Here is a 26,326-nt window from a genome sequence, read left to right on the forward strand (position 1 = left end):
AGAGTGTACGGAAAAAAGAACTTTGAACAAAGGGCGCTGAAATCGCAGTTCGCCAAGGGCGCCATGAGGCCACACTACGGCTCTGTTCTTTGGTAATGCGGCATGCCGGACAACACCACTTCCGTGCAATAGTTGTAGACGTATCAGTAAATGTAACAGCATTCTAAAGGATCGCCACGAAAAGCCCTCAAAGGAAGGTTGGAGCTGAGACTGTACGAACCTCTTCCAGCTGGTAGGAACTCAAATGGTCGTAACACGGCACGCCGCTTTTTTCGGGAAGTAGATATTGTGTATTTCTTTCACTACTGGACTGCGAAGTGCGGCCTCATAAGTGCGAAAGTGTGAATAAAAGTGAGGGATTTCATTGAATCCTGCTGGTGTCTTCAGAGCACTTATTCTTCGATTTACGAAGAATAAGTCCCCCGAAAACACGTACCCGATTTGATTCAATTGCGCACTTTTGTTATCGTTTCCGCACTTGTAATAACTTTTTTTTACGGATCTCAATAATTTTAAAAGTAGTCAACTTTAATCGGAAGATTAACGAGAAGGCATTTGAACAGTTTTTGTCAGAAACGCACTGTTAGTATCGCCAGTTCTACGATTGGTACGTACTCTCTCCAACGGTGCAAAAACTACTTTCGCAAGGAGTGATGTTGTCCGGCATGCCGCCGAAGAAGCATAAAAAATGCGGAAAAAATCCATCAGAAGATTCTGGGAAAACCATGCTATAGAATTCGATCGGACTGTAAATTTTGTATATGTATTTTGTACGGCTTATGTTGACTTCCAACCCGGTGATCTTGCTTAGGAATAGATTAAATACTAGTAGAGGAAAAGACGTTGAATTTCTTGCAGAAGCTTCCAAGTTAATCGAAAACAACTGAAAAACGATGTACTTTATATTTCTATATAAATACACGTGTTACATTTGGTTTGATATGCTTAGGTAGCCATGACTTTTGTGAGTTTAACATGTATAAATATTCAATAAATATGGATTTATCTCATATCGTCTATTAGTAAAATCGATTTGAAACGAAATACAAAAATATCATCTTCTCCAAATTTTGCTCACAGGTACTTGAAAGACTGCAAAATCATTTGGTGGAAAGATATATTTTTTTTTAGGTGCTTATAGTTAAAATACAAGGAATACAAAATAGCTAATTTTAAGACGAAAAACTCAAATAACATGAAAACCATAAGAAATACAACTTTGGTATGTTCAGCAAAGTTGTAGCAAATGATGAGTATGAAAACTTTGTAACATAGTAGGCCGATAAAACTAAAAAATAAAACACATAGGTAAGAGCAAAAAACGATTTTTTATTAAAAATACTTAATTATCTTGGCTCTTGAGCAAAACTAAGAAAAAGTTTGTTAGGCAAAGATGTTTCTCTGATCATTTGCTACAACTTTGCTGAACATACCAACTTACGATTCGTTAAAATAAAAAAAGTTGGCGTATACGTCACTCTTGCGATCACCGTAAAAAAATTTTGATCCGTACATTTTGTAGTACTGAAAATTCTGAACATATTCTCAGAAGAAACTATGGCTCTAATATCAATAAATCTTGACGAAAACCTCATGTCCGCCTTAATTAGCTTCCTGGACCAGTGTGCAACGGTTGCTAGTTTTCGACATCATCACAAATGCGATTGATTGTCCCGTGCTTCTTGAGCAAACACCGCTTTACATCCCTCCTCGTAGTTTCCGAAACTCTCCCTTACTTGCTGTTCCATATCACCAGACAAATTACGGCTACAACAACCCGCTTGACTCCTGCATTCGATCTTTTAACGAGATTTGTAACGAAATCGATTTTGATATATCCAAAAACGTGTATAAGTAGGCCACGAAATCGATTTTGATATATCCAAAAACCGTATAAGTAGGCCACAGGAAATTTAGATATAGTTAGTTCAGTCTGTACGACTTTCAGTCGAAGACGGTGAAATAAAATAAATAAATATCTATGATTATCTCAACTAGAGCTCCAACCTCTCAGGCATTCGCGTTATATGGCCAGCCTACTTGAGTATGCCGATATGATATGATAAAAATATGTTTTTTCTAGATCTGTAAGAATTCGTTTGAACAAAGTACAAGCATTTACAGAAAAGCAATAAAAAGTCTATGACTCACACAGAGTTTCTATCATAAATTTCATCTCGCCTTTCCAGCTCACCTTCAGCTTTAATTGTAGGATTACATGCATTGTGTGTCTAAAAGCATACCACAACAATAAAAGCAAACCAAGCAAAACATCGTGTCTCTTAACTTTTAATGAAATTTCATCAAATAAAATGCGTATTTCAAGTTAATTTGTATTCAAGTAAATTTTAGAAATGTCAACATATAATCTACAAGTAAATGACCCACCGGCTTCTTCTATACGTCATTTATAGCGCCACATTGACAAATGCAATCACAGTCTATGCTACACTTTGACCCCCTCCCGGGGTCCATAATAAGAATGTTTACTAATTTTGACGTTTCCTATTATGGACCCTCCATTTGAATACGGGTCGCTGCCGACATGCCTATTATTGTTAGTTTTCGGAATTAGAAGATTGTAGAAGAACCATTGAATTTCATCGGAGACTTCAGAATTTTCAGCAATATTGCAGCGAAATCTCAAAACTCTAAGCGAATCCTCAGAATTCCTGGCAAGTTCTTGGCTAGATGTCAAATCCTATCTGAATCCTGCGCAAGATCCTGTGGATTCCTATCGAGGTTCTTCAGAGTTCTAGCGGGCTCCTCAGGACTCTTTACCGACATCTGAAGATTCTTATATTTTACTTCATAGCGGGATTCTGTGAATTTCTGTTGAATTCATATGGTTGGTTAACATACAAGCTCAAATTCTAAAACACAAATAAAACTAATTTCAAATTGAAGTGATATGAAACTTATTTGTGTATAAATTGTGTATTTTTTGTGCAAATATTTAAAATTTGATTGAATATCAATTATTATATTTTTGTGTACAGAAATTGATTTCAACTGTTTCTGTGTGCAGTTTTGACTGTAGTCAATAATATGATATAAGATGCTTTGTGAAAAGCCATTTTCAAATTACCGAATATTGTATTTGTTCAATAAATTCTAAAAACAAAAAAATATTCAGTTTTGTAACACGTAGAACTATTTTCGTAAAAACGTTTATAATGAAATGTGTTGAATATCTGTATTCTTACCCTATTTTAAGGTATGGACCAATTATTAAATAAAAATTACTTATGCGATTATATGCGATTATTGCTTTGGCTTGGCATATGTGTACTAATGATATACATTTTAGAAGCTTAATGTAACTCATTGAAGATACTTCAGCTGTGAAAAGTGTGTGGAATGTTTATAACAAATAATTGGACGGGTCCATAATTTCATAGTAAAGCCATATCCTAAGGAAATCTGCTTTGAAGTGGACCGTTAGGAAGTCTGACCATCATTTGGTTCCATAATAATGATGTTACAACGTTCAAATGAATTTCTTGAAATTAAAAAACTGAGTTCCGATTTCGGCACGGTTCCGTTTTTGACAACTGAAAATTTCGTTTTTGTTGCCAAAAACGGAATCCCACTGTATTTATCGGCCAACAGACTCGTGTTCCATAACCGGTCGTTTGAGAACGTTGAGAACCATTTTAAGCCCGTACTTTAGAAATCTCATCCAGCACGTCGTTGGCGAGTAGTGTATGGTATTTCAATACCTAATAAATAATGCGCTCTCGGGCTAGGCATTGCATATAAATAGAAAGCCTTGGGTTTATGGGTATTTGATTCTTCTGAAAGTGCGCTTTGCGAAAAAAGACCACGAGATTCTTGAGCTGAAATCGAATTCAGGTTAACTTCTGCGTCCATCAGTCCTCTCGTGGCGTAGGGGTAACGCGCCCTATCTAATGAACAGAGAGTCGTGAGTTCCAGAAACCAACGTTTCCACATATTCAACTCGAAAACCTCGAGTTTAGCCATTCAACTGACTAGATACTCCTTAATGCGTCTGTTTGAATGAGCCTCGCATTTAAATTCCTGAGCTTACACACACCGTCACTGAAAGGTGCCAGACGGATCCTTTCATCCATCTTCTAACCACCGTTTCCATTCGTCTTCGATTTCCCACAAATGAGTCACTTTTTCTCTTGCCGTCAACACAATCGGTTCACAGTTTTCGATTCTCTAGAATCAAACAATTCACCAAGACTCCACCTTTCCCGAATTTCTATCTCGTTTCATGGACTATAGTGTGTAGAATAGTGTGTCGTGAATTGAAAATCTTCCAAAAACTTGCGTTACCTAATTCCCGTAATTCAAAGTGGTTGTGATTCCTCACGGAAAAGGAACACTAGGTGCGTTGAGAAGAAACCATCTTTTTTTTTTCTTGGCAACAACTTCGTCAAAAGGTAGACCTGCTTTCTACAGACAGTAAAACGAATCCTGTGGCGGAGAAAGTGCAAGCCGGGAGTAAGTTGTGATGGTGGAGAATTTTTCCTCCTTCCGAACGTTTCAAAACAAATTCGTCTGTCGCAGGTGAGGGATGCGAGAGCGTAAACTCCGTTGTCATCAAGTGGGCGGTTGCGTCGTTGTGTGCGTGAAGTGGCGAGAGAGCGACGGAAAGGCGTCCATCTCTCGCACCGGTGGGTGGTGAAATTCATTCGAATCTTTCGAATCGCGTTCGTGATGAGGAAGCAACAGAGCATCGCGTCGTCAATCGCGAACCGAGCGTCTCCATCTCCCGTCAGTTCATTTTGGACGGTCGTGTGAATCAGTCGTGCAAAGTTTGTTTTTCCTGTGTGCTCCGAAGTGGAAAGCGATTGTTCGGTGGAAATTCGCAGCTCTCGAGGGGGTTCCGTTTACACAGGATACAGGGTACGCACTACGCACACATATTTATGTGAAGGCATTTGGTGACGGTGAGGACGGCGCTGCTAGAGGTGTGCACCGATGCAGCTGTTTTGTCGATTGAAAATGACAATCTATGAATTATATCTTTGATACCCAACATCATCCGGTTTGAAAAGAATGTCAAATCGAAAATTCGGTTTGCTAGTTTAATTTGACCGGATTAAGATTTTACATTCAACCAAATAAAAAGGCTATTATTACATAATGATTTATTCACAGATTTCATAACGTCGAAAATGCTCGTTTTCGATACCCACCAACCCCCTCATAACGCAATTTGTATGAATATTTCACGAATTTTGTATGAGTCGTAACATCTTTACGACACTCACCCACCCCCTCTAGCGTTATGAAATTTGTGAATTGGCCCAAAAAATCTGGTTCAAATGCAAAAATGTTTACATAAATCTTGTCTAGGATGCAAATTGAACTTCCTTTGGTGATTAGGGGGAGATCCCCCAGTGCCGGACTGCACCCAATACCGGACAAAGTCGAAACATTGAGAAATCATGGTCCAATCAAGATGGTGTATCAGTAGAAAAGAAAGCTATTATGTAGACTAATGTTTGCGTAGAATAGCACATCTTTGATATATGCATGTCTTTTGTTTTAAAGGAGAAAAGTTTGAAAATCTTTAAAAAATTGAATATATTTTGTGCCATAATTGAACTAAATATGGACAAATTACAATTTTGGTTAAGCACCTTCTGTCCCTCAGTTTCGGACAGTTTGATTTATTATATGATATTTTTATAAGTATTGCATCAGTGTATCAAAATACTTTCATTTTTCATGGGTTTCGTCGATCATGGAATCAAACATACAATAAAATTAGGAAGAATGAACATTCAGAACAACATCGTAAAATGTGCTATTTTTCATCATATATGATAGAGGTTTTTGATAGGCATTTTTCTTTTTCTTGGCATTACTTTCTCATTGGGACAGAGCCTGCTTCTCAGCTCAGTGTTCAATGAACATTTTCACAGTTAGTTCACAGTTGAGACCGCTCTTTGCCCTAGTTGCCATTTTAGCATTCGTATATCGTGTGGCAGGTACGATGATACTCAATGCCCAGGGAAGTCAAGGAAATTTCCATTACGAAAATATTTTGGATCGACCGGGAATCGAACCTAGACACGTTCAGAATGGTTTTGTTTTGTAGCCGCGGACTCTAACCATGCGGGTAAGGAATGTCCCCTAATCAACTATATTATAATAAAATATGAAAATAAAATTTTTACCTCTGGGAGTAAAGAGGGGCAAAAAAACTATTGAACATCTAAAAGTATGGTTCATTTGCAGAGGGTCTCATTTTTCCGAAACACTTTTTATAAAACTGACAAAACTTCGAAAATTTACCAAAATTTGTTTAAAAATAACTTTTTTTTGTTACAAATTACAACTTAACAAGCTAAAAATCACATTCCTATCGCCAAGTCAAAAGACTATATTTTCAAATAAAGCTTGAATCGGTTATGATTTCGTTGAGATACAGCTGTTTGAAGTTTGCTTAGTGAACTTCGATTGATAAATTTTCAGCATTCCAATCTTACAAACTTTTCCACACTTGTATGTAAAATAAAACTGATGTATCTCAAGTTTTGGAAAATCGTCACTCAATTGTTCAGAAGTCTATAAACCATATTGGCAAGTGATTTTGAGAGCATAAGTTTTTAAGCTTTGTGCGCTGATGTGGAAATGAAATCCTGAAATAACGCTGAAATCCTTTCTAAATATATGATGGGGAGAATCGTAGTTATATTTAGAAAATGTTTCCTAAGATCCTTGATGATTCAACAAAAAAAAAATGATGTTCTTTAAAGCTCGGCATAAAGAAATATGAAATGTTGAAAGGGAGGCTATTTACTTCAAATTTGGAGGTTTAATTTTTAATTCGAATTCTATTTATTTTGAATTCAAAAAGAGATATTAAGCAGATTCCTGATTCCGAGATTTTTGACGGATTGTAGCTCTGACATGAGTCTTAGTAAATACTTAAAAATTTTTGGTCTTCTATTCTCAAAAACTGGGCCAAAGCTTGAGCAATTGGAAATATTTGGCAGAATCTCCAAAAAATCCTTAAAGTTTTTTTTTCGCATATTTGATTGTAAAATGTCTAAAAAAATAACATCATTACTATATTGCAAGATGTTTCGTGAATTCCTCCTAAGCTCTACAAAGGATCATTTTTCAACATTTTTGTGGACTGCCTGAATGATTCTTAGAATAGCCCTTTCGATATTTTTATAGGATTGATTGAAGTATGTTTTGAGATTTTTTTTGTGAAATCATGTGGGAATATGCTAAACAGTCCACTACTCGGCTCGTGAACCCCTATTCTATGTCTATTAGACATAAGATATTATTCATACCGAAAAAGATTCATCTTCTGTTTTATGTGTCCAGGGATCTAGAAGTTTATCTAGAGAAGTGTTCTGAGTCTCAAAAAACACCTTCGGAGATCTTTCCAAGAATTCCTCTTGAGATTCTTCCAGAGATTCCATCCTCCAGGAATTTCATCAGAAATAATCCCAAAAATTTTCATGAAAAACTTTCGGAGGAATTCGTAGATAAATTCCTGGAGAAATACATGGAAGAATTCCAGGTGCAATTCCAAGAGGAATCTATAGAAAAAAATATTAAGGAATCCCTGTTGGATTTTATGGAGAAATCCCTAGAGGAGAAATCCTGGAAGAATGTCTGGTCAAATCTCTGGAGAAATTTTTGCCGGAGTTTTCGAAGGAAAGTTCAGGAAAATCTCAAGAGGAATTCCCGGAAAAAATCCCTAGGACATCTTGGGAGAAATCCCTAGGAGTATCTTTGGAAAATTTTCTAAAGAGGTTATGCTGGAGAAATCTCTGTCTACGCGCCATACAAATTATTATTAATTTTCATACAAAAATAATGGACAGCCCCCTTCCTAATGCATCAAGAAAAATTTACACATTATGCGTTAAGTGTCAAAAATGTCTCATGACTTTTAAACGCTCTCAAAAATCCATTTTTATATCAAAGATATGGAACTCTAAAATAGAAACCTGGACTTTTTTGTGAGTGTGGCCATTCTGGGCTCGGTGACACAAAGACGTCTGGAACCCGTTTCAGAAGGAACCGGTACATATCATATTCAGTAGTTTATACGCATGTATGGTACGACGGTTAAAATTTCATAGTTTCTCATTCCGATTTACAAGAACATCAAAAGGACCAACAACTAAATTTTGTCTAAGTATTCTGGAACCGGTTCCGGTAGGGTGTGGTTTGGACATTTATAGACCATCATATAGTTTCATCATGCGACAGCTCAAAATTCATGATTTCTCATCCAGATTTTAACGAACACCAAGCCGGAAATCATACAAAATTCTTCTTCTTGTTTCTAGCATTACGTCCCCACCAGGATAGAGCCTGCTTCTCAGCTCAGTGTCTTTATGAGTACTTCTACAGTTATTTACTGAGAGTTTCCTTTGCTGATTGGCCATTTTTGCATGTGTATACCGTGTGGCAATTACGAGGATACTCTATGCTCTGATGATCATTCCAGGAATCGCAGGGATATGCAGGGGATTCCTTTATTAAGAGATTTCACAAAAAGCTCCTGTCTCCAGTGATTCGTTTATATATTCCTCTAGTAAAATCTTTACTGGAATTTCTCCAAGGATTCCTCTAGGATTTATTTCATGAATCTCCGGATTTATCCTTGTATTATCGCAAAGATATCTTCAAGGAATTCTCCAGGAATTGTTCCAGGAATTACACTAGAATAATCTCTTTAAGTATTGCTCAAGATATTTCTCTAGTGATTTCTCCAGAGCTTCCTTCGAGGATTCCCTTACGGATTCATACAAAGATATCTATTCATACGGATTCATACCAATATATTATTCCGAAGATTTTTTATCGGGATTCTTCCACGACTTGCTCCAGAGATTTTACCAGGAATTCCTCCAGATGTTCTACAACTCACAAATTCACAAGGAATTCTTCCAGGATTCCTCGAGACATTCGCTCCTGCAGGAATTTCATCACAAATTATCCTAAAAATTTCTCCAGTAAAATCTCTACGTCAATTCCTTTTGAAAAATCTATCCTTGGATTCCTCCCTAAGATTTCACGTAGGATTTCTACAGAAAGCTCTCAATGCATTCCTTTAAGGATAATTCCAGGATTTTCTACAGAAAAATCTCTACACGGGATTTTTCCGGGATTTCTCTAGAGATTCTACCAGCAAAATCTCTACAATGATGCTTCCTAGGATACTTCCAAGGATTCTTCAGAGATTCCTCCAAAGATGCCTCCAGGAGTCCTTCAGTGATTAACTTAGATAATTCTTCCTACACGAGTTTCTCCACAGACTCCCCCAGATATTGCTGTAGGAAAATCTCTACAGAGATTTCTCCAGTTTTTTTTTTCAGCAATTCCTCCAAGGCTCAATAAAATTTATAAAGGTTTCCTCTGAAAGTTGCTCCTACGCTGAGCTGATAGAGAACCGACTGTACATTTTAATGAAATATGCCTCGTCTTCATTATACAAAAATGTTGAAAAAAAGATTGCGTAGCAGAAAACCATGTGTTACAGGGATTTCTTCAAGAACTTTGATCACCTCTTTTGATATATCTCCTGGCAAGTATGAACGTCGTAAAATTAATCTATGACCATCTATTGGCTATTTATGATCTATTCTTGAAGCTTGACATATTGTTTTCATTATTCTGGTATTAGCTTGCTGTAAAGTTACCTTTACGGCAAAATTTGAGGAGTTTGTCCGTATCTCAAATCACAATGGAATTTTTCAAAGGTACTATGCACACATATTGGGGCCCAGATAGCCGTAGCGGTAAACGCGCAGCTATTCAGCAAGACCAAGCTGAGGGTCGTGGGTTCGAATCCCACTGGTCGAGGATCTTTTCGTATAGGAAATATTCTCGACTTCCCAGGGCATAAAGTATCTTCGTACCTGCCACACGATGTACACATGCAAAAATGGTCAAACGGCAAAGAAAGCGCTCAGTTAAAAACTGTGGAAGTGCTAATAAGAACACTAAGCTGAGAAGCAGGCTTTGTCCCAGTTGGGATGTTACGTCAGAAAGAAGAAGAAGATGCGCACGAAGGCGCCAAGGCGAAGAAAAATCAGAAAGTAAATTTCGAAAAGTCTTTTGTACTTTTCTGAAATATTTGAAATGTATTTACCTACAATGTCGCGAGGATTGGGTAAAAATTGTTTTTTTTTTTTCAACTTTATAAACGACCCTTTAATTCAATGAAGAATCATTCAGGTCAAATTCATTAACCTAAATTATAATACATTTTTATTTTTCATCTTTTTCTTCATTTAACGACTATGTTTCTCCTTTATTTATACCAACCATTTATCATAATCCTCATCATATGCCTGCTCTTTTTCTGATGTTTCCGTGTCATCATCATCGGTCGAGAATAGGGCGATATTCAAAACTGAAAAGGCAATAGATGGCTCTTTTTCAGTGGTGGTAAAAACGAAATCCTGAAACAAAGAAAGCACCACGGAAGATGAACTAAACACAAAATGTTATGTATTCACATTACACTTGATTTCTTATCACTACTTTTTTGATCCAGTTTTCTAATTGCAAGTAATTTACGTGTTTCATTATTTTTCATACGTTTTGACAGTTTTCGATTACCATTCTTCCATGCGCTTGTATTGAAAGTTTGAGAAATTTAAGAATCCAGCGTAGCGCGATGAGTGAGTGGAATACAAACAATAGTGTCGTCGCTCGGCAGCTAGTGATAGAAACTTAATGTTCGAAAGGTTGTTGCCTGTAATTTTCGCCGCTGGCGCCAACTGTTAGCGTTTAAGAACGAAATAAACAGTCGCTACCCTATTCATGACGCACAGTCTGTAGTCCATCCAAATTTCGTTTGTTATCGATTCGCTTTCGTGGTGGGGATCTTCCAATAGGCGACGAATCAGTCTGGTTCTTAATTTTCTTAGCTTGTCTCAGACGCCATATAACTTGACAGAGCTAATATCGCATGTTGCTCTCATAAATATCCGATACATATAGCCAAATTAACCACGCGAGAAAAAACAGCTCTTCGGCGCACACCTCTAACTCGCGACGTCAAAACAAAACTTCGTTCGAGCCGAGTGGGGGGGCTTTTGGGGTGTTTCGTCGACGCTTCGATTCGTCACGGCGCGCGGAGGGATTCGTGTCGTCTTCGAGTGAGTGTTTTTCGCACACGATGGCACGACGCTGTTGGTGTGAGTTACTTGGCGCTGCACAGTGGTTCCATTAGATCTACGAACTACATGGACATTGGACATGCTTTTGCTACCAGAAAATGTGTCCAATATATCAGCTAACTAGAAATACATCATTACTATTGGGAAACTGCTTTTTGAGTTCTGATATTCGCTTCATTTTTACCTGGGCTTTAAATGAGAGTGTGGTTTTAGCCAACATTTGTTCTAAATAGAACAACTGTGCACTGTGCGCTGCTGCTGCTGCTGCTGCTGGAAAAGGATACTCGGTCGCGGTGACACTGAAGGAAAAGCTCACGAAAGCACCCAGTTTGTGAGGGTGGTCCTGTTTTCAGGGTGCTCCCCAACGGTCGGGTTGTTGTATAATCAGTTTGTGAGTTGGAATCGAAAGTGATTGGTCGCAGTTTTTCTTTTCTCGTCCGGTGTGAATAGTGATTCTGCAGTGAAAACTCCTTTTGCAAAAGAATAGCGAAGAAAAGTGTGCTTCTTGAATTGATGTTGTGATTGCAAATGGATATGAATTAATTATAGCATGATTAACAATCGATCCAGCTCGTGGTGGCGTCAGGTGGAGTGAAGGTGTGGTTAAAGTGCTTTCAACGCACCGAAACGCGTCCGTCGTCTTCGTCTTTCCCAGTGGATTGGGCGAAAATTTCGCCAAGTGTGCTATCCTTCTCGCCCTTCCTTTGTACGTGTGGCCATCCGAAACGAGAGCTCTGAAAACAATATTATGGAATTATGTTTGCCGAACGGAATCTCCTGAGCTGTTTATATAATACCCTGGTTTTCATGCAGCGTAAGTATTCCGATTTGATTTTACCTCTCGCTTCAAATCAGTGCATTTCCCCTTTTGATATACGTAATATACGGGGGCCTATCGGGTAGAATGGAAACGTGTTTTGCTATTTTGTTGCTGGGTTTGCTATCGAATGCAGCAAGGTGAATTTTGTTTATGCTTTTTTGCACAGATTTGACGAGTTTCACTTTCAGCTCGCCCACAACCTACAACGGAACGCTAATTCTGGCTGAACAATACCAAAATAGCATCTAGATAGCATTGGCGTAGGCCCCCTCCAGAATCATCCAGGCACCCCCCCCCCCCCCAGAAATTTGGATGATAATAAAAAAAAAAAAAAAAAACAATATTACATGAATTAAATTCTTATGAATCAATGTACATGACTCTTGTTATGGATAAAAAAAGTCTCTTCAGAAGCTACGTTATTTGAGAGAAAAGATTATTGTTAGAACTAGCTTCTTGTTATATGCGATGAGCGCAATTTTTCGCCATCTCCGTTGCAAAAAATAGCGTCATACAAAAAAACGTCAATGCATATAAATATGATATGTAAAATTAAAATATGTAAATATGTAAATATTTTAATATGATTCCCAAAATTAGTTTTTTTTTTGTTCTGAACAATCCAAACAATTCTTTTTCAGCATAAAGCAGCATATTCACTGCATTCTGATTTCTCATGCTTTTCGAGGATACCATGTTCGAGGTGTCCGCACGGTGCTCCCCTGACCGTTATTATCAGAAAAAAATCTCCATCAAATCTGTGCTCACCAGTCGATTTCTATAGCTAAGCTGCATGTCTTGGCAAAATTTAAAAAAAAATCGTAGGGCCCGTTTTGAAGTTACGCCCTTTTGAATGTGTAAGTCTACTAATTCAAAGGAAATCTGAGATATTTAAACGAGTTTTCAATGGCCGTGATTATCAGAATAGATATAATATTGATATTTGAATCAAAATTGGTTTATAAAGTTATTTGTAACTTCTAGGAGGAGTTTTGAATGAGAAAATATGCGAAATTTGGAGTTACGTCCTTTTGGAAGCGTAACCATTGAAAACACTAATTTCCAATAGATTAATTGGACATACTTATACCTTTGAGCATATTCAAATGTTTTCAATGGCACATTGCGCTTATATGCCGCCGAAGCATTTCACAATCAACTGATTTTCCATAGGCTCAAGTGTTTTAAGGCATTACGGAGCTAATTTCATCATGTAACCAAATTAGTTCTTGTAGCACAATATTCTGGCTAGCTTGGTGAACCCATGTACTCACGATTCAGATTATTTTACATGCAATTGGTTGTTAACAGCTGTACATCGAAGGAATACTTTATGAGTCAAGGAATACTTTATGAGTTAAGTTTTCGGTTATGGGTAGAAGAGTGTGGAATAAAATAAAAATAAAATTCTAAGCAGCGATAAATAATGGAAGAAAAGAATGTAAAGTTTAGAATATCCATTGTTATTTTGTTTAATGGAATTCAAAATTGTAGCATTTACAGAGTTTGATTTGGAATGTTTGTCTTTGTCAATTTGGAAAACTCAGTGAAGCTCCTAAAATATGATTTTTTTTTCGTTTGTACTTTTGTGTCATTACAGCTGGTGAGTCTTTACTTCACAAGCACAGTCTGCGATCGAAAACAATTAAAAGTTTACATGGAAATCCTCAGTTTGTGTAGGATTGAAACCATATTCTTGTATGTAGACCAGCAGGTTATCAACAGGGCCACAGAACAATTTACAATTCTCCGATAATCAAAACTAAAATTTATGTAAAATCCATGAACAACTTTGTTTTAACCATGTTTTATATAGCTTTTCAAAATTATACCCCTTATCTTTGCATTCCATTACCCAGATACCCGAAGACCATCTCCGTAAGCTCCAGTTTCTAGAATGGCATTACTTCGAGTTCCATTATCACAGGACAATGTCATGCAAGACACGACGAATATATAGACATAAACATTCAGTGTAATAGTGGGTTCAGGGTGATGACACTCGGGTTCATGAAATTCGGAGTTAAGGTATAAAATCTTCTCAAGAGAAATTGATTTTCAAGAGAGACATGTAACATAAAGGTCTGAAAGTGTTATAATTTTAAATTCAATGAACCCAAATAATAAAGAATGTTTCTTACTCTTCTTAAGCATATTTCAAGTACTGAGGCTTTCTCTTCACGTGTTAGCACGAGAATGGATTGATTGATTTATACAATTCTTTGACTATTATATTTGAACAGAGCTCTTACGTGTTTGTGTAATAAAAAAGACCATGAAACCCAAAGGTTAAATTGAAGATTTTTAAAATTTATATTGTAATGTAATGGGGCCCTTCGTACCTGCCACACGATATACACATGCAAAAATGGTCAATCGGCAAAGAAAGCTCTCAGTTAATAACTGTGGAAGTGCTCATAAGAACACTTATCTGAGAAACAGGTTTTGTCCCAGTTGGGACGTAATGCCAGAAAGAAGAAGAAGATTGTAATGTAGTAATGTATGCTACAAATGATCACAAAATTATTGACAGTGGTCTAGAGTTCTATAGTTTGGCCAATTGTGCATTACTCAGCAATTTAAGTCTGATGCAGTATAAAATTAGCCGCAATAGCCGGTAGCTTCTGTTTCTTCTTATTGGCATTACGTCCTCACTGGAACAGAGCCTGCTTCTCAGTGTAGTGTTCTTATGAGCACTTCCACAGTTATTAACTGAGAGATTTCTTTGCCAAAGCTGTCATTTTCGCATTCACATATCGTATAGCAGGTACGAACATACTCTATGCCCAGAGAAGTCAAGGAAATTTCCATTATGAAGAGATCTTGGACCGACCAAGAATTGAACCCAATCACCTCCAGCATGTCTTTGCTTTGTAGCCGCAGACTCTAGCCACTCGGCTAAGGAAGGCCCAAGGTAGCTAGTTGGACTTTTTATAAATAATAATAATAATAATGACACGAAAATTGCTCCGTAATGCCTTACAGTGCTTGAGCCTTTGAAAAAATAATCAATTGTGAAAGAATGTGGTGACATATAAATGCAATGTGTCATTGAAAACATTTGAACATGCTTAACGGAATGCCTGCTTAAAAGAATGCCTTATTAATCTATTGGAAATTAATGTTTTCAATGGTTACGCTTCCAAAAGGACGTAACTCCAAGTTTCGTATATCTTCTCATTCAAAACTCCTCCCAGAAGTTACAAATAACTATATAGACCAATTTTGATTCAAATTTTAATATTATATCTAGTCTGATAATCACGGCCATTGAAAATTTGTTCAAATATCTCAGATTTCCTCGATCTAGTAGACTTACACATTCAAAAGGGCGTAACTTCAAAACGGGCCCTACGATTTTTTTAAAATTTTGCCCAAACATGCAGCTTAGCTATAGAAATCGACTGGTGAGCACAGATTTGATGGAGATTTTTTTCTGATAATAACGGTCAGAGGAGCACCGTGTTCCGGTGATGATGATTTCTCTTTCGAGAATTCACTAAAGAAATCCATACATTAACTTTAATTCGTGTAGGGTAAGTGTTCCCTTAGTTGTGGGTGTTACTATAGTTGCGGTTGTGCCGTTTTCAATGATTTTATTACATTACACAAAAGCGACACTGCCAATCGACGTATTGGCTTGTTGATGCACGGAATAGTTGAAAAAAGCGTTCAAGTTGTTTCAAAACTGATGAAATATTACTAAAATTACTAAAACTTTTCTTACTTGTACCAATAGTTGCGGTAAAGTGTTCCTATAGTGGAGGATCCCATAAGAAAACAACGGATACCGCAACCATAGGAACACACATTAAAAATATACCGCAACTTAAGGTACAGTGTACCAATAGGGGAGGTATTATTTTTCACTGACATGCCGTGGATTACTGCGATGAAATCATTTTTCTCATTAAGTCAATGGTCATTAATTCTCGTTACAACATCAACATGTACATTAATTGCGTTTCTTGAATTTAGGCGGTTAAATGAAGTTCAATCGTGCTTAGTACCTCCACTATTGGTACATCTACCCTAATGACCGAAAAAATAATTGGTAAAATAGACAACATTACTAAAGGAATTTCCCAGACAATACAAAGCGGGATTTTTTTTTTATCGGCATGACCAAATTTTCTTCAGTCGAATGACAGAAATTTAACCTGGTGTGAAAAATGTAACACAATCGTTTATTCCAGCAATAAATTCTCTCTTTGATGTTTATTCAACTTTTCAAGTATTTTGGCATTAATAAATTTATTGCTTAAACTATATTATTTCAGGAAAACTTAATAATCCATAAATTATTTAATTAATTTCCAACAGATTTGTAGCTAAACTTTTCATAAAACTTTACGATATTCTTTATAGAATTTTACTATAATCAAATTCCTCAAGGAATATTGAAGGGTAGCATTAGAACTTTTGCAAATCTTTTGGAAATCAGTCAAACAATATTGTGGGACTTTCAAAGCGAATTCCTCCTGGTGGTCATGCATTCCTTCTATGTCTACTTTTTATTAGCAAATTGATTCCGGATTTACCTGAAAAATGTTAATTATTCTTTAAAAAGTTCAGTTTTCCCTCGTATAGGGTGTCCCAGAAAGTATGGGCACGACTTTACCATTCTGCCGTTTCGAGACTAATGCAGATAAAAATCTGATTTCCACACATTTTATTCTTTTACTTATCAAGAGTCGATTTTGAATTTTCAACGATTTTTCTCGCAACCTGTTTGTTGATGGTGTTACATTTCTGGAAGCTCTTCTTATCAGTTCTGCACAAATCGCGTTATTTCTGAGCGACTTTGTTGTACGAAATTTGTACTGGGTCATAAAGTACGTACAATAAAATTCTGAAAAAATATATTTATCATTTCCGATACGATAAATGATCAAGACTTTCACTTATTTTATTGGAAATTATGAACTTAAGTATATGAAATGTGAATAGGAACCAATCCGATTTCATTTCGATGTGGTCGATTTTCGAAAGGGTCAAAACCAAATCCGTGTATATCCAACAAAGTATATAAAAACCTAAATTTTTTGTTACCTATCCAAAAGTATAGATATTTGACGTAAGTAAATTTGAAATGAAATAATTTCATTTATATTAAAAATACCTGAAAAACTATGATTTCGTGAAGTTATCGTGTGTGGAGAGAAAAAATTGCGATTTTTTAGATTTTTACAATTTTGTCAAATATTTTCTAGAAAGGCCAAATGGAATTTTAAACAATAATTCTTGTGAAACGTCTCCAATACAATGTACTTGAACTCACCACATCGAAGGATTTTCAAAAAATCATCAATTACTAGTTAAGTTCCAACAAAACACAAAAGTAGGGTCAGTGCTGGCTAGATAAGAATTGATTTTCTAAAATCAAAAATTTCAATGTAAATGTTTATTTATTTAAACAAAATTTTCACAGGCAGCATTTAAAATGCCGCAAGGAGACATACAAAAAATATAAAAATATTTATTTGATTGAAATAAAAAGTGTAATTCTCGTTATCAAAGTCGTGCCCATACTTTCTTATACACCCCATATTTCCTCCAAAAAATAATTGATTCTGTCGAATCTAATACAAAGATATTTCGCTGGAAGATCTACTAGAAATTCTTCTGTGATATTCTTAAAATAGTTTTCCCACAAATTTTAATACAAATTCTTCCGCGAAGTTCATCAAAAGTCCTTAAGAAATGTTTCAAAAATAAATCACAAATTGCGTCATAAATTCTTCTATGTTTTTTTTTTTGAATTTTGCTGCAAATTCCCGGATTATTCAAGAATTGGATTTTTTTTAAATGTCCCTTGCCTTCGAATCCTCAGAAGAAATATGTTGAAAAACCCCAAGAAAACCTTTGATCTCGAACATACCTGAAAAACACGAAAAAAAACTGGGAAGGAGGAAAGGACTTTTTAGGATATTTACAAAGGAAATTGTATTGACTTTCCTTTAAAATATATTTTTTTGGTTAGAATTTTTGTACGATACGAGGGTGGTATTTCTAGAGGCATTCTGACAGAGAAGGATATATTTCAAGGATAATTTCTGAAGAAGATGCTGTTTATGTTTATGAGAAAATTGTTTTATTTGTAAATCCATTGAAGAGGGTTTAATTATCCTGTAAGTTACCTCTAAAAAAAAATTGAAAAGATTATAAATTATCTTTATTTCCCATTTATTTTTACCTGTTTCAACATTTTGTTGTTTGTTCTTCTTTCACATGACGCTTTGAGAAACTTCGAACAAAACTCTTTCCATACTCCAAAAAAGCAACATTTTAAATAATCTAAAAAAGGGTAAATTATAAGAGTTTCGAAAATTACAGATTTCTTCTTTGTATGGTTCCTGATTTCTGAAAGTCCATCAGGAATTCTTCAACAAATTTTCAAAGTAATGCAAAAGTTTCACTTATGATTCAAATTCATGAAATCTTACATTATGAAATTTACAACAATATATCTTTGGTAATGTGCTTAAAACTTGCGGTAAACTTTTATAGAAAAAGACGCTTCAGAAAAGTTTGTTTGGAATTTCTAAAGGTAATATAAAATGGATTAATTCTACATAAATATGTTCCCCATCATTAAACTTTGGAGTTCATATAAAATGTTATCAAAGATTTAAGTTACAAAACGTTTCAGTAAAAATTCGATCCATTTCAACACCAACTATTTTCCATTATCAAAGAAGAAGAAAACAGAACAAGAATTGTTGTAGTAAATCCTACAAGACCACTTCAGCTTTTCAGTGAGGTATATTGCCTTTTCAATGCTCTGGACAGCAAGTTAAATTGCTCCAAACTGAGTTGCGAAAATTGACTCGCTATAAGGCAAAATTTTTTGTCATTGGTGACTTTAATGCCAAACATCGGTCATGGAATAATTCTCAAAGTAATTCCAACGGCAGAATTTTATTTGATGAGTGCTCTTCAGGATATTTCTCAATTCAATACCCTGATAGCCCTACATGTTTTTCCTCTTCTAGAAATCCATCTACGATTGATTTGGTCTTAACCGACTCTAGTCATCTTTGTAGCCAACTGATTACTCATGCTGATTTTGATTCTGATCATGTCCCTATTACATTTCAAATATCCCAAGAAGCGATTCTCAATCCTATCAGCTCCACTTTCAATTATTTTCGAGCCGACTGGAATATATATGAAACGTATATTGACTCTAATCTTGATGTTAACATTTCTTTAGAAACTAAACTTGATATTGACAATGCTCTTGAAACTTTAACAAATTCCATTGTTGAAGCCAGGAGCATTGCAATTCCAAAATGTGAAGTAAAATTTGAATCCGTGATTATAGACGATGATCTTAAACTCTTGATCCGTCTTAAAAAGGTGAGGAGAAGGCAATTTCAACGCACTCGCGATCCTGCTATGAAAATTATATGGCAGGATTTGCAGAAAGAAATCAAGAAACGTTTTGCTCAATTAAGAAACAAAAATTTTGAAAATAAAATTTCTCAATTGGACCCTGGCTCTAAGCCCTTTTGGAAATTATCTAAAATCTTGAAAAAACCTCAGAAGCCTATACCGGCATTGAAAGAGGAAAACAAATTATAACTAACTAATTGCGAAAAAGCTCAAAAACTTGCTATGCAGTTTGAAAGTGCGCACAATTTTAATTTAGGACTTACTAGTCCAATTGAAAATGAAGTTACTCAGGAGTTCGAAAATATTCTCAATCAGGAGAACGTTTTCCAAAATGCCTGGGAGACTGATTTGGAAGAAGTGAGAACTATTATCAAAAAATTCAAAAATATGAAAGCTCCTGGCGATGATGGAATTTTCTACATCCTCATCAAGAAACTTCCAGAAAGTAGCTTATCATTTCTAGTTGATATATTTAAACAAATGTTGCAATTAGGAATTTTCTTACACTCCTATCAAGAAACTTCCAGCAAAGTAGCTTCCATCATTTTTAAGCTTGATATATACAATCAGTAACAATTGTTAAACTCTTCGATCTCCCCGAGGACATCGCCGAACGTAGTATCGTCGAGTTTCTGCAAGACTTCGGAGAAGTTCTCTCAATCCGAGAGCAAATGTGGACTGACCAATACACCTTCGGAGGAATTTCGACCGGTGTATGGATTGCAAGAATGATAGTGAAGCGCAACATTCCATCCTACGTCAACATCGACGGTGAGACAACATATCTCTCGTATTATGGGCAACTTCAATCTTGTAAGCATTGCGGGGAGTATGTCCATAATGGAGCTTCTTGCGTCCAAAACAAGAAGCTTCTAATTCAGAAGATGTCCTCTGAGCAAACGTCTAAGCAATCGTATGCTAGCGTCGCTAAAAAACCGGTTAAATCGCGGAATGCCGGACCAACCAACAGAGCGCCACGGCCTGTAGTTAGCGAGCAATCCAACACTCTAGCTCCACCGCTAGTCCCAATGACGACCTCACCAATACCTTCATCGAAAAATGCAACAACTGTCTCGGCAAGCAAGCAACCGTTGGTGTCCGTCACACCGATTCCATCGGGAACCTTCAAAAAACCGAATTCGACTCAGCACAACAACCAACAGCAAAGAGAGAAGCATGCAAAACCTATTCGTAGCAACGATGGTGGTGAAACGGATGAATCCACATCATCAAACACTAGCAGACGGTCACGACGTCACACCGACAAGAAACCAAGATACGATGACGGAGAAATCTCGCCGGATGAAGGAATGCTACACTAATGGATTTCAGAAGCTACAATCTCGTTACAATCAATATTAATAACATTACCAACGCTATCAAACTAGACGCTCTCCGCTCATTCTTGCGAACGATGGAATCCGATATCGTTTTCCTACAGGAGGTAGAGAACGACCATCTGTCACTACCTGGGTATAACATTATCTTCAACATTGACCACGCGAGGAGAGGAACAGCGATAGCTCTGCGAGACTACATCAGTTTCTCCCATGTAGAGACAAGCCTTGATGGTCGGTTAATTGCTCTACGGGTACAGAACACAACTCTCGTATGCATCTACGCGCATAGTGGTCCTTCGATGCGAGCAGAGCGTGAGCGATTTTTCAACCACACACTGGCTTACTACCTACGTCACGATACACCTCACACTGTCGTAGCTGGTGACTTTAATTGTGTACTACGCCAATGTGATGCTACAGGACGCAATGACAGCCCTTCGCTTAGGAGATCTGTCCAGCAGTTACAGTTATCCGATGCCTGGATGAAACTTCGACCTCGTGAGCCTGGACATACCTACATTTCGGTGAATTCTGCCTCCAGACTTGATCGGTACTATGTGAGTCCAGGTCTATGTAACCAATTACGCTCCATCGAAGCTCATGTATGCTCATTCTCTGACCACAAGGCGATCACACTTCGAATTTGCCTCCCAAATCTTGGCAGAGCACCAGGACGTGGCTTTTGGTCCATTCGACCACATCTACTTACTGCCGAAAATATCGAGGAATTCCGATATCGTTGGCAATTCTGGACCCGAGCGAAAAGAAATTATCCTTCCTGGATGACGTGGTGGATTAACCACGCAAAACCAAAACTTAAATCTTTTTTTCGCTGGAAGTCGAAGATCGCATTTGATGAGTTTCACCGAGAGCATCAACGATTATACGCTTTACTACGACAAGCATACGACAGCCTACCGGGACGACCCAACATGCGCACCCAAGTCAACGAAATCAAAGCAAGAATGCTCACACTACAAAGAAACTTTGCTCAAATGTTTGTCCGTATCAATGAGACATTCGTCGCAGGTGAAGAGATGTCAACTTTTCAACTAGCCGAAAGAAGACGGAAGAGGACTACAATAACTCAACTGAGGAAAGAAGATGGCGAAGTTGTCGACCAGTCCGAAGAAATCGAACAGCACTTGTTACACTATTTTACTGAACTCTACTCAGAACAACAACACGATGAGGAGATAGTCGACGAATTTCCATGCGAAAGGGTGATCCCAGAGAATGATGAAATCAATGAAGCCTGCGGCAGAGAAATCACTACGGCCGAAATCATTGCAGCAATCCGTACGAGTGCACCACGAAAATCTCCAGGAAGTGACGGTATACCGAGGGAATTCTACCACCGAACGTTTGACATTATCCATAGGGAGCTGAACCTTGTGATGAACGAAGCACTGACTGGACGATTCCCCTCTGAATTTGTAGATGGGGTGATCGTTCTGGTAAAAAAGAAAAACGGAGATGGGTCAGCTCGCTCATACAGACCAATATCTCTACTAAATGTGGATTTCAAAATTCTCTCCAGAGTTTTGAAAGCAAGACTCGATGAAATAATGAGAGCCCACCGTCTACTCAGTCCGGCTCAGAAATGTGCAAACTCTTCTCGCAACATATTCCAGGCCACTCTATCCTTAAAAGATCGGTTGGCTCATCTGATTCGGAGTAAACAGAGAGGAAAAATGATAACGTGGGATTTGGACCACGCATTCGATCGGGTACGACAATCGTATTTACACAACACCATGCGCTCACTCGGAATACATCGTGGCCTGGTCGATCTGTTAGCTCGTATAGATAGTCTCTCTTCATCCCGATTACTTATCAACGGACACCTATCGACACCCTTCCCGATTAAACGTTCTGTTCGACAAGGCTCACCTCTGAGCATGCATCTGTTCGTTTTGTATCTCCATCCTTTACTGAATAGGTTGGAGAGACTATCTGGCGATGATCTAATCGTCGCTTACGCGGACGACATCACGATAATATCCACATCGATCCAGAGAATAAATCAGATGAGGAATATTTTCTCACAATTCGAACACATCTCCGGAGCAAAAGTCAATTGGGACAAAACAACATCTCTGGACGTCGGGTACATAGAAAGTAATCCACTTCACATTCCATGGCTACAGACGGAAAACACTATTAAAGTACTCGGGATTATTTTTGCCAATTCTGTTCGGCTGATGGCAAAACTAAATTGGGATAAAATGGTTGCCATTTTTTCACAAATAGTATGGATGAATTCAATGCGTTCGTTAACACTTCTGCAAAAAGTTATAATGCTGAACACATTTGCGACATCTAAGGTATGGTATCTTGCTTCGGTTCTACATCCTTCCTCTGTACATGTTGCAAAAATTACGTCAAAAATGGGAAGTTTCCTTTGGAACAATATTCCAACAAGAATACCATTGCAACAAATGGCACGTGACAGAGCTAATGGCGGATTAAGATTGCACCTACCTGCGGCAAAATGCAAGGCTTTGCTCTTGAATCGGCATGTTCAAGAAATTGATTCTTTGCCTTACTACAAATCTTTCCTTTTTCCCGATAACCCCAATTATAATCCTATTCCCGCTGATGTTCCTGATCTGAAAGTTATCTGCCAACACTTTCGTCAGCTGCCCCAACACATCCAACAGAACCCTACCTCTGATATCATACATCGATATTACGTGGAGCAAGGCGAAGCACCGCGAGTTGAGAGACTGCACCCAGAAGTAGATTGGAGGAGAATTTGGTCGTGCTTGCGTTGGCGTTCTTTCTCTTCTACTGAGAAGAGTAGTCTGTACTTGTTAATCAACGAAAAAGGCCCTTATGGAAAACTACTACATACAATTGGTCGAGCTGATAGCGATATATGTACACACTGCGGTGTGGTGATAGAAACTATGCAACACAAATACACCGAATGCCCGAGAGTACATCTAGCCTGGAGATTTTTGCAGCAAAAAATCTGGGATGTGCTTGGAGGATGGCGTATGCTTTCATTCACGGAATTGTTGAGACCATCGCTGAAACGAATACCCAAAGATAAGCGTATTAAAGTTCTTAAACTTTTTGTACATTACGTAAAATTCATCGATAATGTTAATGTTATAATTGATATAACCGCCTTAGAATTTCATCTCAATTGTGAACTCTATATTTAAGTGAAATGTTTTAAAACCAATGACAAAATAAAAACTTCATAAAAAAAAAAAAATTAGCATATTTTCCTGACAAATGAAAAAATGCTAAGGTTGTTCCAATTTTAAAACCAGACAAACATCCTGCAGAAGCTTCTAGCTATCGTCCAATCAGTTTGCTTTCCTCCATCAGTAAACTTTTTGAAAAGGTTATTTTAAACAGAATGATGACCCACATCAACGAAAATTCAATTTTTGCCAATGAACAGTTCGGATTCCGCCATGGACATTCGACCACTCATCAACTTTTACGTTTAACAAATTTGATCCGTTCCAACAATTCTGAAGGCTATTCTACTGGTCTTGCTCTTCTAGACATAGAAAAAGCATTCGACAGTGTTTGGCATAAAGGTTTGATTGTAAAATTGAAAAAAACTTTAATTTTCCAACATAAATTGTTAGAATAATTCAAAGTTATCTGTCAAATCGTACACTTCAGGTTAATTATCAGAATTCCAGATCTGAAAGACTTCCTGTAAGAGCTGGTGTTCCTCAAGGCAGCATTTTGGGACCAATATTATACAATATTTTCACATCTGACTTACCTGAGTTACCTCAGGGTTGGGTTGTCAAAAATTCTTGTTTGCGGATGACACAGGCCTCTCCGCCAAAGGACGAAGTCTGCGTGTCATCTGTAGTCGACTGCAAAAAAGTTTGGATATTTTTTCTTCATACTTGCAAAAATGGAAGATTTCTTCTAATGCTTCCAAAACTCAACTAATAGTATTCCCACATAAACCAAAACCTCTTTATTTGAAACTTTCCAGTAGACATGTTGTCACGATGAGAGGGGTTCCAATAAATTGGTCAGATGAAGTTAAGTATCTAGGGCTCATGCTAGATAAGAATTTAGCTTTCAAAAATCACATTGAGGACATTCAAGCCAAATGTAATAAATACGTAAAATGTCTCTATCCCCTTATTAATAGAAAATCAAAACTTTGTCTTAAGAACAAGCTTTTGATATTCAAACAAATTTTCAGGCCAGCCATGTTGTATGCTGCACCAATATGGACTAGCTGTTGTAATACCAGGAAGAAAGCTCTGCAGAGAATTCAAAATAAAACTTTGAAAATGATTCTGAAGCTTCCTCCCTCGTATAGTACCAATGAGTTACATAGAATATCAAATGTTGAAACATTGGAACAAATGTTAAATAAAATAATAAATAATTTCAGGCAAAAATCGTTACAATTTTCTATTGCCACGATTAATGCGTTATATGTTTAGGTTAAGTTAGGTTAAGTGTATTTAAAGCGTTTTTTTTTCTCTTATAAGCAGGTGAAATCAACTCACCTGTAAAAAATCTGAACTGCTACGGCAAATGAAATGTAATATGTTGTTAACAAAATGTTAATAAAATCTTAAATTTGTTTTACCAAATTAGGATGATAGTGTTGTCTAATAACACAGAACACCTAGATATAAGAAATGAATGTAATGTTTGAAATGATACTAATAAAGAAATTAAAAAAAAAATATATATATATATATAAGAACTACCAAAACTAGGTTTTATTACTTTAAAATACCAAGATGCAATGTCAACATGGCTGCCAAAACATATGAAATAGGAAGCATGAGGATTGATGTCAAGATAGATAGTAAAGAAACCCTCATCAAAAGCGGTTTTCTTTCTGCAAGCACAATCCAGTTAGTTGTCACGAGGAGAGAAACAAAAAGTTCGTTTGATTTCGGTTTCCTTTGTCCGGAATCGAACGCGTACGGACGACGCAAGTGGGTGGCAAATGGCTCGCAATGGTGGTGATAATTAGAAAATCGAGTTTTTTTTATTGCTTGGTTCTATTTTTTCTCTTCCTTCGATTGTCGGTTTTCTTTAGAAGTGTCTTACTGCGGTGGAAAACGGACGGACGTCATCTGGGCGCCAATTAGACTGCATGCAACCGAGAGCGTCGTATGGTTGGATTAGAAATGAATCGATGAACTTTTTCTTAGCTTTTAGTTACTGAACTTCACAATTTTTCTTCTTGATGGCATTTGAGGACAACTTAAAGAAATTGTTCGGAAATGTCCTCAACGCCAAAACAAAATCCATATATTTCTCAGAAAGTTTAGAGTTCGCATTCTTGGTGAAGGCAGCCTCCTATTTCACCTACCAAAACCAAAATTACCGCCAATTTTATTTTATTTTTTATATCCTTCCTTCATACGATGCCACTAAGTTTGCTACGTGTTCCAAGGGAAAAGTGAGACATATCACGCGAAAAAATACCTATGATTTATCGAAAAATGGGCTTTTCGCAAACTATTTAGCTAGCTGGCGTACGAGAGGTCCATCAATTTGAGAAAACCGAAAGGACCACCCTTTAGTTTAAGCATATACTAGCCATCATTAACATAAAATGTGTGCCGATGGTGGCCTGGTTTCATCAAGAATTGCTCCTCTAAGATTCG

At 37.0% G+C, this 26,326-nt stretch overlaps 1 protein-coding gene across 6 annotated transcripts in view; it reads left to right on the top strand.

The window, feature by feature from the left end:
• The first annotated feature begins 4,737 nt into the window (after nucleotides 1-4,737).
• Nucleotides 4,738-26,326, top strand: part of LOC5566774 (contactin-2) — a 161,202-nt gene continuing 139,613 nt past the window's right edge. The window contains exons 1-2 of one of the 6 annotated variants that reach the window (XM_021844782.1): nucleotides 4,738-4,922; nucleotides 11,595-11,958. In XM_021844782.1, coding sequence (XP_021700474.1) covers nucleotides 11,901-11,958 — 58 coding nt within the window. In that variant the 5' untranslated portion in view covers nucleotides 4,738-4,922; nucleotides 11,595-11,900. Of the gene's footprint in view, nucleotides 4,923-11,357; nucleotides 11,959-26,326 lie in introns of all 6 variants that reach the window. The other 5 variants (XM_021844527.1, XM_021844585.1, XM_021844658.1 and 2 more) reach the window with 5 other exon arrangements.

This window comes from Aedes aegypti, chromosome 1, assembly GCF_002204515.2.
Source record: "Aedes aegypti strain LVP_AGWG chromosome 1, AaegL5.0 Primary Assembly, whole genome shotgun sequence".
Taxonomy (NCBI): domain Eukaryota; kingdom Metazoa; phylum Arthropoda; class Insecta; order Diptera; family Culicidae; genus Aedes; species Aedes aegypti.